Genomic DNA, 12,060 nt, shown 5'->3' with positions numbered 1-12,060 from the left:
TGTTCCTGTGTGTGTTCAGAGCAGCCCAGCGAGGTCCAGGCTGGTGCATTATCGACTGTGCCCTCTGGGTGACCTTGAGGCTGGGGAAGGTGAGAGCTCCTGGCAGATGGGCTCCTCTCTGCAAACCGTGCCTTGCTGTCATTTGTCCCAATTCCCAGCCTGAGCTGGTGATGGCAAAGAACAACTTATTAAGGAATTGCTTCTTTCCTCCCTTGTTCAGCTGCTCTCAGGCAGCTCCTATCGATCCACTGCACCTACTCAAGGTGTTTTGCAAGAGGCACTTAGTGAAATTCATTCCAGGGGTTTGTCAGTGGGGTTTGCTGCCTGAACTGCACATGGGGCACAGGCAGGTGAAGGTTTTATTCTGAGAGGGTCATGGTAAGAGCTGTCATAGAAGAGCAATTTCCCTTTTGCCAAACATATTTTTCAACATGTTACAAAAAAAACCAACCAACCAAACAAACAAACAAAAAAACTCACAAAACTAAATTCAGGGTTTTTATTTTGTGTGTATGGGAAACATTTTTACATTTTGGTGTTCTTTTGGGAGACTAGTCAGATTGTGTAAATAGAAACAAATTTCAAAATGAAAATGTATTCTGAAAAACAACAGCATAAACACACTTTTTTTTTTTTTAAATGACATTGTGGAGCAATTTAACTTTTATTAGAAATCTCTTTTTCAGCCCCTCCAAAGCATTTTTTTTAAATCACTGTTTCCATGAAAAATACCTGTTCCAAAATTACATGCAACAGTAAACCAGAAACTCTGCTGTGACAATTCCCATTCCATAGATTCACCATGCTACCTCATTAAATTGCATAAACCACATACAAACTAGCATTTCCCAAAGGACAAATGCTCTCCCTGAGAAGTTCCAACCTGTTCCTGTCAAGTGCCAGTCGGTCCAGGGAAACCAGCTGCTTTTCCTCGTTCTGCTGGGTTTTTAAGTGACACTGGAAATCTGTGCTCCTCAGGGGGGCCAGGGGAGCATTCTCACTCCTGCAGCCACATCCAGGTGGGAGGGAATGCACATGGCCCTGCTTTTCATCTTTTGCAGCTGCTGCTGTGTGGGGAGCACTGTTGGAACCCTGGAGGCTGAGAATTTCAGGCTTTCTGTGCTAAAAGGCACTGACCCTCAAGCAAGCACCACATTTGACCTGAGGCCGTGGAAGAGGCTTCCAAAATTGAGTGATAGCTCTGGGGTTGTGTAGCCCTGATTTCATGTCTGAGATGTTTTGGTTTGTGAAATTTCTTTCCCAGGCAATTTGCTGATGTTTTGCTAACTGTATCTATGTTATTAATGCCTTTTAGAGGAAGGACTTCTTGATGGCCCTCTGGCTTGAGCAATGTGGTTGAAGAGGTATTAACTTTGCCCATCCAATCATATTGGTATCTGTAAATAGTATATAAAGAAATCACATTTTGAATAAATCCCCCTTTTTGTAGCCTTCTGAGAACTCACAGAGTCAGTGTGGTTCATTTCATGTCCTACAGCAACAGGGTTGTGAGTGTGTAGTTTGAGTGGAGTGTGTGATATCACAGGGTGGAGAGCTGGGAATTTGGGGTTTTGGTGTACAGTGATACATGTGGGACAATGTGGAGGATTTGGGGTGTAGGCTGGGTTCTTCTTTCACCTTCTTGGTGGTTTGGGGTGTTTTTTTCTAGTTGTGTGAAGGGGTCCCGTGGACTGTGGGTGGTTGGTTGTTGGGCTGAAGGTATGAACAGTGTGGGTGTCACCTCATTGTTGGATACTTGGAGCTTGGGAGACCATGGAAAGAGTTAGAGACAGAGCCATTTTCCACCTTGTTAGAGCTCACAACTCGTGAGACTGTGCTAGAGATAAGAATTAATAAACACTGAGTCCCAACACGAAACCCTCTCCTGAGTATTAATCCTGGCTCTAACACGAAGAAAAGAAGATAAGAAACCCACAAATGCAATCACACTAATGAGGGCACTCTCACTGCAAAGCACAGCTTGGTGACAGTGCCAGCACACCAGGGTGTCCTCCCCTGGGACAGCACCCTCCATGAGGCAAGGAAGTCCAGAGCTGCATCTGTCCTGGCATTTTGGGTCAAATGAGGCTCAGAGTGAAATCAGGGCACGTCCCTATTGCCAGTGGAATAGCTTGGATGCAACAGCCCTTTGGAGCTTTGTCTCCATCTGGTTTTATGACCTGGGCAAAAGAGATGCTTTAATAACTGGAATGTTTTCAGATATTTAAATGAGAGATTAATGCAGACCTGCATGGGTGTTTGCTTGGCTGCTCATTTTTTCACCCAGTGAGTAAATCCTATCAAAGCCACTCGCTGCAGAGTGGGCAGTTTCAAACAGTGCACGCCAGCAGCTTTGGAAACATGAGAACATTGAGTTTTCCTTTGGACACTTGTTTCCAAAAATGAAGGCAAATGAGGACGTGTGTTTCTGTGGGAACCACGATATTCCCCCTTTTATAGTATTGGGGAAAGATGTTTTGAATCTTTTAAAAAATAATCTATGGTTTCTCTGCTGGGTAAATGGTGAAAATACAATTGTTCACACAGCCTTGTCCATCTTGGACTCATAAACCTCAGCACTGCCTGGGCAGATCACGGAATTACAGAGTGGGTGAGGCTGGAAGGGACCACAGAGGGTCAGCTGAAGTTATGATGGGTTTTGTGGCTCTTTCTTGGACAATAAGAAAGCCAGGGGCAACTCACATGCTCACGTCTGCTGTGGAGACTCTGAATAGAAAGAGAGAAACAAGTGACATGTTTCTTTTAAAATTGTACTGGTAAGAGCCTCGACTCAGCATCACTCCAGCTCTCCTACAGTTGCTTTGATATTCAAAAAACCACTGACTTTTTAAACAATACTGTCCTAAATCCCTTTTAGAAATGCCCAGAACCACTCGCAGGCTTTCTGAAACTCATTGTTATAATTACAATCAAGAATCATAGGACTCTGTGCTTTGTGCCAGAAATACACATCCACTGAATTGTTTGCAGAGGAGCCACAGAGAGAAAGAGTGAAGGAGAAATGTGGCTTCAGTGCTGCTCAATTCAGGAGCAGGAACTCCCACTCTATTTCATTTTTCCTCTTTTGTTTCCCAATTTAACTCAGAGCTGGTGAAATTCATGAAATAATGTTTGTTTTGTCCTCAGTGCTCCCCTTTGGCCTCAGTCCAGGGAACCTCTGTGCCCTGGTTCTGTCCCCCACCATCCCCAGCAGCCTCTGTCCCTGGAGGAGGAGGAAGGTGGGGGTGGAAAGGTGAGGAGGAAGGTCTGCAGGACCCATCAGTCCCAACAGAGGTGAGGAGAACTTCATTTTGGGAATTGCTGGAATAGTATTTAGCAGATACAGAACAAACTCTCTAGGCAAAGGAATGCAGCATCAAGCTTAGTTTTACTAAACCTTCATCTCCTGGGTCACAAAAAAGGCTTAGGCAGGGCTGCAGGGGGTTTTGGTAGTGTTGTCTGACACAGCACACAGGGAGGGAGCTGTGATTCAACTTTTGCCAGCACAAGGCTGGAACTGGCTCTCCCTCTCTATCCAATAATGTCTGATGTTGATCCCTGATCCTGCTTCCATGGAAATGTCCCTGTGTGGTGCTTAGAAAAGTGAGTGGATAAATATCAGATCTGATTCACCACTCACTTGCTTCTGTTTTACCTCTGCAGAACACCTCTGATTATAGAAGGATGTGCAAGATTAAAACCAGAGGAAGTCAGTGATGAGTGCCAACCAAAGCCTTTGGTACAAAGAGGGCAACCCTCCTGCCCCATCCAACATCCCCCACGTCGATGGAGAGCTCTGTGATATGATTCCATGGCATTTGGAGTTTCCTTCCCTTCCTTCAGGACAGTGCTGGGGTACACTTAGTTCAGCTAACCCAGACTTTTCCCCTCTGTCTCTTCTCCCTGCAAAATGTCAGGCAGGTTCTCAGGGAAACAAAAGCAGATTTCCCCCACCCAGCCCTGCTGCAGGTGGCAGCTGTCCCTGGGGAAGGCTGAGCAGACAGGCAGATCTGAACTCCATTTCAGACCCTGGGGGCTCTTGCAGCACCTTCCAACAGTGAATTAAGGCTGGTCCAGAGAGTGAAAAATCTTAATCTAGAACTGGCTGGCTGTAAACATTGAAACACTTTGTTCAGGCTCAATTTTGCCTGCTTAGGGCAGTCCCAGAGCATATTCACAAACACTGGATGAGGAGAAGCAGTGGGAGCAAAGAAATATTTCAGTTTAAAGGTGTTCCACATTTCTTGTCCCCCCAAAAAAACTCCAAAATGCCCTCTCAAATATTAAATAACCTGGATATAAATAAGATTTTCAGGTGATGGTTTCAATATTTGGTCTTGATGTAAAGAAAACTGAAAGAAACCTGTTGGGCAAATTTCCCAAGCACAGAAACCTCCCTCCCTGATGACAAAACTGCTCAGGTTCCCTGAGGAGCTGCCAGTCGGGCTGTAGGATGCCCCATTGCTCTCTGGAGGGTTTGTCCCCTGAGCTGTGCTGCCCACGGAGGCAGGCACAAGACGTTTGGAATCCAAACCTCATTTCTGTTTCACAAAGTTTTTAGAGCTGAAAATCCTGTGTCTTTACTCTGCCTCTGAGATTCTGGGGTCCACTCAAAGCAACAGATTGTGATATTCCTCTGGGTAAATGGTGTCAGGACCCAAATCCAGTTTCAGAAGCAGCCAGATGAGAGTAAGAGCCTTGGTCTGTTCCTACACCCACCAAACCTGAGGGATTGCTGGGCCACCTGTGGGTGACAGCCATGAGCAAACTCAGAGCTCAGGCAGCTCTTCTGGCCCTTGTCACTCCTTAACTTGCAAACTTCCTTGAGAAGAGGTGGCCAGCAAGGCAGGAATTTCTGGAGTGCTTTGGCAGTGCCTCCATCCGCTCCCTCTGACTCTGAACAGCAACAGAAGAACCAGAGAGAACAGAGCTTCTGAGCACCGTCCAGCAGCCCAGGCCAGACAGGGGAGGAAGAACTCTTCTTTCTCTTCACATGAGCTTTACCTCCTCATGATTCCATTTTTTGCCTTCCAGCAGCACTCCTGTCAGCTGTCTCCAGAAGATGTGCTTGCTTATTTCCTTGTCTTTCCACTCCAGGTAGGTGTTCCTCCTCAGGTACCGAGACAGCCCCAGCCTCTGCCTCAGCAGGGCCTTGTTCACATCTTCCAGCACGATCATGATGATCCCAGTCTTTCCCTCCACCAGCTGCCAGGACTGGGCAATGTCAAACTCAAAGCTGCACCACTTGCTCTCCAGGAAGTCGGTGGAGATGACGGCGATGACGTTCCTGCTACTGAGGAAACCCTCCTGGATGATATTGGTGACAATGGGCACCCCTGGCAGGAAGTCCCTGTAGTACAGGCACAGGTGGAAGGGAGGTGTTCCTCCTTCCAAGGGCTCCACCAGCTCCTTTGTCACCCATTCCTGGTCTTTGCTGGAGTGGATGACAAAGGCATCGTAGGTGTCACCTCTTTCTGCGGAGTGTTTGCACCCGCTGAGCAGCACCACGGAGTAGTAGAGCTGGAAGTAGTACTTGTAAACCAGGAGGAGGAGCACCACGATGCAGAGCAACACAACCACCGAGGAGGCAACTTTGCCCGCACTGACGTGGCAGGAGGACAGGTCAAAGCTTGGCAGGCTCACGTTGGCCACGTATGAGGGAGTGTGGCACAGCATCAGCTCCTCGTTCTGCAGCAGCTCCTGCTTTCCCTTGACCCATTCCAGAAAGTCCAGGTGCACACAGGAGCAGTCAAAGAGGTTCTGAGAGATATCCAACAGGACCAGGCTGTCAGGCAGGATTTCCCGGGCTGAGCCCAACAGAACCGTCAGCTGGTTTCTGCTGAAATCCAGGACTCTGAGGGCTTGGAGTGGCTGGTAGACCCCAGGACTGAAGGTCAGGAGCTTATTGTTGCTGATGTTGAGCTCTTTTAGCTCAGAGAGGGCATCAAAAGTACTTTGATCCACATGTTCTAATTTGCAGCTTGAAATATCCAAGGTGTGGAGGTGACTTAGGTTTTTGAAGTGGTTTGCCAGCTTGTTGTCCTCAAAGGAGTTTCCTGCCATCTTGAGCACTTGCAAAGAGTTCAAGCCACAAAATGTACACTGGGATTTAACTTCGGTTTTGGTATGGGAAATATCGAGGTAAATCAGTCTCTGAAGGGACAGGAAGACAGGGTAGGAGCCAGGACCAAATAAAGTTGTGTGCTGAAGGTCCAAATATAACAAATTCTTCACATTAGTGAAATCTCCAGTCAATCTGATATTAGAATTGAAGCTCAAGTTCAAGTGTTTCAAATTTGGACAATTTTGAAACCGAGGGGAACAGCATCTGCTGAAGGTGAGGCTATTCTCACTCAGATCCATGACCTCCAGGTTCCTGAGACCCTCAAAATTCTGCTTGAAGTTTTTGAGTCTTTTGTTCTTGGTAATCCGAAGCACTCTCAGCTCCTTGAAAAGCGACAGCTTCAGGGCAGGCACCTCCTCAAAACTGCATTTTTTGCATTCCAGCTGTTTCACTTTAGACCACACAGGAACCCGTGATATCTCCTCCAGCCCCACACCCACCAAGCGAATGGTGGAGACGTTGCCTACGCAGTCAAAGAGAGTGTCCGTGTCACCCTCAAAATCCCTGAAGCAGATCAGGACAAACTCTTCCATCTGTACCTGGCACAGCCCATTCAAGAGCCCCCTCTCAAAGTCCTGCAGCCTCTCACTGTCGCTGAATTCCCCAAGTGTGAGCCTGCTGACCTGCAGACCAGCCAGGCCTTGCAGGGAGGTTTGCATGGTGAGGCTCTCAAAGGCAGACCTGAGAGCCAGCTCGCCCAGGTGGATCCCTGCAAAGGCCCCCGGCTCTATGGATTTTATATTGTTCATGGAAAGCACCAGAGTGAGGCTGAGCCTGTCCCCTTCCCTCAGGGCATCCAGGTCTCCTCTGGAGATAGATGTGATCTTGTTAGAGAAGAAGCTCAGGTGCCTGAGGGAAGTCATGTTGGTGAAATACTCAGGAAGCTTCAATGAGGTAATGCTGTTGTGGCCTAAATTCAGCTCCTGTAGGGTGTGCAAGTGGCCAATGGGCAGCTCAGACAGAGAGGTCCTGTTGGTTTCCACCAGAACCAGTTTTTTCAGAGATGTTAAGCCATGGAAAGCTGCTTTCCCCAGGTGCTGGAGGGAATTGGCAGTTAAAATCAAGGTGGAAAGTCTATGGAGATCTATAAAGGAGTTATCTTCTATTGCATGGAGCTGGCACCTGTTGGGTACAAAAAGAAAATATAAGTGCATGAAACACTGTCCCTTCCTTGTCCCCTGAGTGCTGCTGGGACATCCTCGGGCTCAGCCTCACGCTGGGGGCTGGTTTGGCTTTGCTGTGCTGGGCAGAGCCAGCATCCCTGGATGTGCAGAGGGAATGCTCCTCCACCAGAAGACCTCCTCTCACTTCCTCCTCTCCTCTGTAATCTTAAATTCAAAGCAAGAGACATGGACACCTGGTGAAGATCAAAGATTCGTGCAGGCAGCAGGAAAGAAGGATCCCAGCTTTCAGTTTAGCCAAAGTGGTATTGTGGTGGCCATCACTGATGGAAGGACCAAGCAGAGCCAGCATTCCCTCACACCCTGCACCCCCATCTCAGCCACTTCTGGGCAGCCCCACTGGCACCAGAGCTCACATATCTGCCAGCAGCTGATATCTGCTGGTAGCTCAGAGGGAGCAGACCCCAGGCTGTGCTGGCTCTGGAGGAGAAAAGGAAGAGGGAAAAACGAGAGTGGTCCCCTAAGGTTGGCTTGATGTGGGAAGATCCAGATTTTGAGACCCAAATGCATTCTGCAGTGAATCCCAGCGGAATTGGTTTAATAATCCAGCCAATGCCTCACAGCAAATGTGCTCTGCCACTCAGGCACTTTGGAGCTGGAGCTGTGATGGGACTGAGTGACATTTCTCAGTGAAACAATTTACCCAGAGAAACTGTTGTCTGGAGTCAATGGAAATTATCCATCAATTCAAATTTGCTAATAGGCCTCCCCCATCTCCTCCCCCAGATATGTGAGGAGAAGGGAAAAGAGAATATGTTGATATTTTAAAACAGCCTTTTAGAAAATGAATGTACCTGCATGTTATTTTTTTAAAAACTGTGATTAGAAAAACAGCTCACCCAAGATGTTCCACTTCAGAGTTTTTGTAACAGTGAAAATTCTGACATTTTTCTTGTTCATAGACAAGTGAAAAATCTTCCTTCTCACATCCCAACCTACAAGATCAGACTGACAGACCCAGCTCTGAGTGGAGGGTGTGCACTCAGTGATGGAATTAAAAGTTGCAGATGTGCAAAATGACAGACACAGGGACAAAGTCACAGCAAATAAATAAACAGATAGATAGATAGATAGATAGATAGATAGATAGATAGATAGATAGATAGATAAACAGCCAAGACCAACAGACCCCCCAAAAAGCCACCACTGCAACTCAGCTGAAGAAAAATTTACCCAGTATTCACATAATACATCCCATCACCTTGAAAGATCCAGAAGCTGCAGCTCAGGGACTGATGCAAAATAATTTGACCCCAGTGATTTCAGATTGCTGAAACTGAGGTCCAGGTTCTGGGTGGTGTTTGGGACTCCATCAGGAACTCCAGAGTCGTTCAGTCCTGTGCACCTGAAAGTTGTTTTAGGGGTGACCTGTAAGAGAGGCAGATCCCATCATGGTTAACATCTGCTCTTCATGAAGTGCCAGAAAATGTCCCTGTCAGGAGAGCAGGAGCAGAATGACCCCCTTTGAAGTTCATTTCTAAAGGAGCTGCCCTGAGTTTCAGGAAATAATCTTACATACCCCAACCACTTTTCTCCCTTCCAATAGAACCAGTCCCACTCCCCAGGAAGAGCTGCATTTCTTGCTGACTGAAGCTGGGACAAAACTGCAGGACACTGTTCCTTGAGGAACCAGCAGCACCCTTTGAGAGAGGCAGCAGGAGAAACACTCATGGATGCACTGCATGTCCAGGAGCAGCCCTCAGCTCTCTTCCCCTCCACATAACCAGGCAGCTTCAGCCAAAGTTATTCTGCAAGCAAATAATTGTCAGCAAAACTTTGCAAAAGGCACTTGGTCAGTGTCAGGTACTTGGTGAAATCACTCTGCTGCACAAACCAGGCAAAAATCTCGGTTTTGTAGAAATTAGACAGAGTTTGGATCCCTTCCAAGGGAAATATAATCTCTTACAATCACTGCACTGCAGCACCCTCAGAGGTACAGAAAGCCAACGAGAAGAAAAAGTTCTTGCTGCTGGTCCTGGTTCTCAGATGTTTTTGAGACCAGAATTTACTTCAAATACTTCAATCACCTTGATATCAACCTTGGAAAAAGAAAAAGCTGGGCTTTCCTAAGACAACTACGAGGCTTGAGGCACAAATCCCCCAGGCAAAGGGAAAAGCTGCACCAGAGAAGCAGAAGGATTTTGTGCTCACTTGGAGCTCACATACCTCCAAACAGGGGTCGAGGAGGCAGCCTGCCAGCGGGGACAGGACAAATGCCAGCTCCAGGAGTGTCCCCACAGGAGGGGCTCCTCTCCTGGGCATCTTCAGGAGTCCAGGAATGCCAGAGAAAGGAGCATGGAGAGAGAAACCTGGAGACAGAAACCTCCTGCAGTGCCGGGAGTTGTGTTTCACCACTCCTGCTTCTCACTGCACGTTCTCTGAGAACGAGGGGGGAAGTGAAACTTGGTCACTGCCTTCTTTGCACACACACTGTGGGTGAACTGCTCGTCTTGAAATTGTTTTTAAAAACTGTGAAAAGAAAGTCAACAACAACAACAACAAAAAAAAGAAGTAATGACAGATATTCTTTGGGCTAGAAATTAAAGAAGAATATGAGTTTCATCAGTGTCACTTGATTTGGTTGCCTCTGATTAGCTCAGGTCAAATAGGAAAAAAAAAAAAAAAAAAAAAAAAAAAAAAAAAAAAAAATTGGAATATTTTGTGCAATTCTGAGCCCAGTTTCATGCTCCACATCCCATAATTCAAATGCACTGGTTAGAGAGAGTGGCTGCCACTGCACTCCTGCCATGCTCCCAGCTTCACCCTGGCAAGCACTGGAGCAGAGCTCAGCTGTGGCAGAGGTTTTCTTAAGCCAGGTAAGCACAGGTTTATCTCTAGCTAAGTCTTGTGAACAAACATCCAGGATTTTTCCATCTGCTTGGACCTTTATTGCAATTATTGCAGGAATATGGCCAGGCACAAGGACATTCACAGAGTGATCAGAGTTGTGGTCACAGAAATTCTGCTCCACCCTTCCCATGGGAGAATTTGCTGTGTGCAGCAAAAAGGAGAGGCACAAACACCCTGAGCTGGGCTTGGGCTGCTCCCTGCCCTGCTCATGCCTGGATCTCTGTTTGGTGCCTGGCTACAGAACATCTCAGTGCTGAATTCCCAATGCAGACTATTGTTTCAGGAAGAGAAAAAAGCTTTGTAAAACCTCACAGTGGGCAATATTAATGTAAGTCAGCTGTGAGCCTTCTAATAAAGCTCCCTGCCTTCATTTACTCTGATAAATGGTCGTACATTCATGTATCTCTTCCTGTCTTCCTGGAGATAACTAAGAAATGTTGCTGGGGATCCAGCCATAGGGTTGCTGGGTATTGTCAACACCACACAGACTGAAAAGTGGCAAAAATACGAGACAAGGGTGGAATATTGGTCTAGAGGAAGATGGAATAAACTGTGACAACTCACGAAAGTCTGTGAAAATTGATATTAAATATAAGATGCAATATCAGCCCAGCGAGCAATCCACTTATAAAGAAAAGTTTAAAACATTTCAGAGGTGGGGGTTAGACTTTTTTGACAGGTTAGTAGAGAGCTTAGGGGAGATGGGGAAATCCTAAAATAACTGATGATCTCTGCAATAAAAAAACACATGGCAGCACAATGGGAGCTAAAACCGACACCCTGATGTGCAGCCAGATAGTGCCCATTAAGCCAGCAGACAAAAAGTTTGTTGAAATTGGACAAGTTCTACAAAATCCCTGCCTGAAAAGCCTCTGGTGATTGCAGGTATTTCCTTTTATAGATGGAATCAAAAGTGAATGGAAACAATTGCTGACTGCTTCTGTGCCTGGATTAAGGAAATTGGCAGAGCATCGTGTGTCTGCAGAGAGAACAAATGAGCGCATCCCTTAGTATTCAATATGCAGAATGAGGCAATCCACATTTAATTTTTATCTAAAGCTGAGATGAGCCTGAAGTATGCTCCAGAAATTACCATTTCAATGGAGACTTACTGAAGATGCTGAAGAGTTTGGGAGCATCACAAAATCCCTCCCACAGCCACGCTCAGAGGTCAAGTGGGAAGTGCAGCTTGAAGGGCATTCAAAGAAGGTGCTGCTGCTGTCACAGGGGACAGTTTCCCAACACACATCGAAATTTGTTCAAGGACAAATCCTTCAGGCACTGCAAAGGACAGGGCACTGGCAGAAAACATGAGAGTTAGCAGATCAAACTCAGCCATAAGTTTAGAAAGTCAGTGCTGGTTAACTTCCCACTGCTCAGCTGGCACACAGCAGTGAGGATAAAGCCATAATGCCCCTGTGATTGTTCACAAAAACCAAAAGAATTATTTGGAATCCCTTAAGGCAATGAAAATAACATCTAAAATCAAACATGATTCACTACTCTGGCAATTTACTGGTGGAATCATTAAAGATCTCTTAGCAAGGAGGTGTTGCAGAAAATCTGTGTTTCCAAAAACACACGTCTGAGTCATCTTTGTGCTCCTGAACATTATTATAATATAAGTATCACAATACAGACAGTGCATATGCAGCCTCTGTGATCTCAAGCAAGGTATTACAGAGTATAAGACAGCCACAATGGAGCTGTACTGACAAAACATCTTGTACTTGCTTATTTTAAAAGAAAATGATTTGTGAACTCCAGCCAAAAAGCAAAGTTAGCTAAACTCTTAGACCAGACAAGTGGTGAGAGCCATAAAAACAGGATTTTCTGTGCCTAGGGTGGTTTCAAGGTCACAGTTAACCCAGTACCACGTGTAGATGGGCAGCTCTAACCCTGGAG

At 46.4% G+C, this 12,060-nt stretch overlaps 1 protein-coding gene across 1 annotated transcript; it reads right to left on the bottom strand.

Moving 5' to 3' along the window:
• Positions 1 to 497: 497 nt before the first annotated feature.
• On the bottom strand, positions 498 to 11,230 carry TLR4 (toll like receptor 4). The gene is made up of 3 exons (XM_063409611.1): positions 9,472 to 11,230; positions 8,507 to 8,673; positions 498 to 7,246 (listed from the first exon to the last, which is right to left on the bottom strand). Exons 1-3 carry the CDS (start codon positions 9,565 to 9,567, stop codon positions 4,990 to 4,992), a joined length of 2,520 nt encoding a protein of 839 aa, XP_063265681.1. The 5' UTR covers positions 9,568 to 11,230; the 3' UTR covers positions 498 to 4,989.
• Positions 11,231 to 12,060: the final 830 nt, after the last annotated feature.

Source organism: Prinia subflava, chromosome 12, assembly GCF_021018805.1.
Source record: "Prinia subflava isolate CZ2003 ecotype Zambia chromosome 12, Cam_Psub_1.2, whole genome shotgun sequence".
Taxonomy (NCBI): domain Eukaryota; kingdom Metazoa; phylum Chordata; class Aves; order Passeriformes; family Cisticolidae; genus Prinia; species Prinia subflava.
The sequence above is the reverse complement of the archived record's forward strand: the minus strand, read 5'-3'. Positions and strand labels throughout refer to the sequence as shown.

Excerpts from the sequence above, each read along its gene's own strand:
- TLR4 (XM_063409611.1), bottom strand. The coding sequence starts at position 9,567 with ATGCCCAGGAGAGGAGCCCCTCCTGTGGGGACACTCCTGGAGCTGGCA. Across the intron at positions 8,674-9,471 it reads TCCTCGACCCCTGTTTGGAG|GTCACCCCTAAAACAACTTT; the intron begins GTATGTGAGCTC and ends CCTCTCTTACAG. Across the intron at positions 7,247-8,506 it reads CAGCTTCTGGATCTTTCAAG|GTGCCAGCTCCATGCAATAG; the intron begins GTGATGGGATGT and ends TGTACCCAACAG.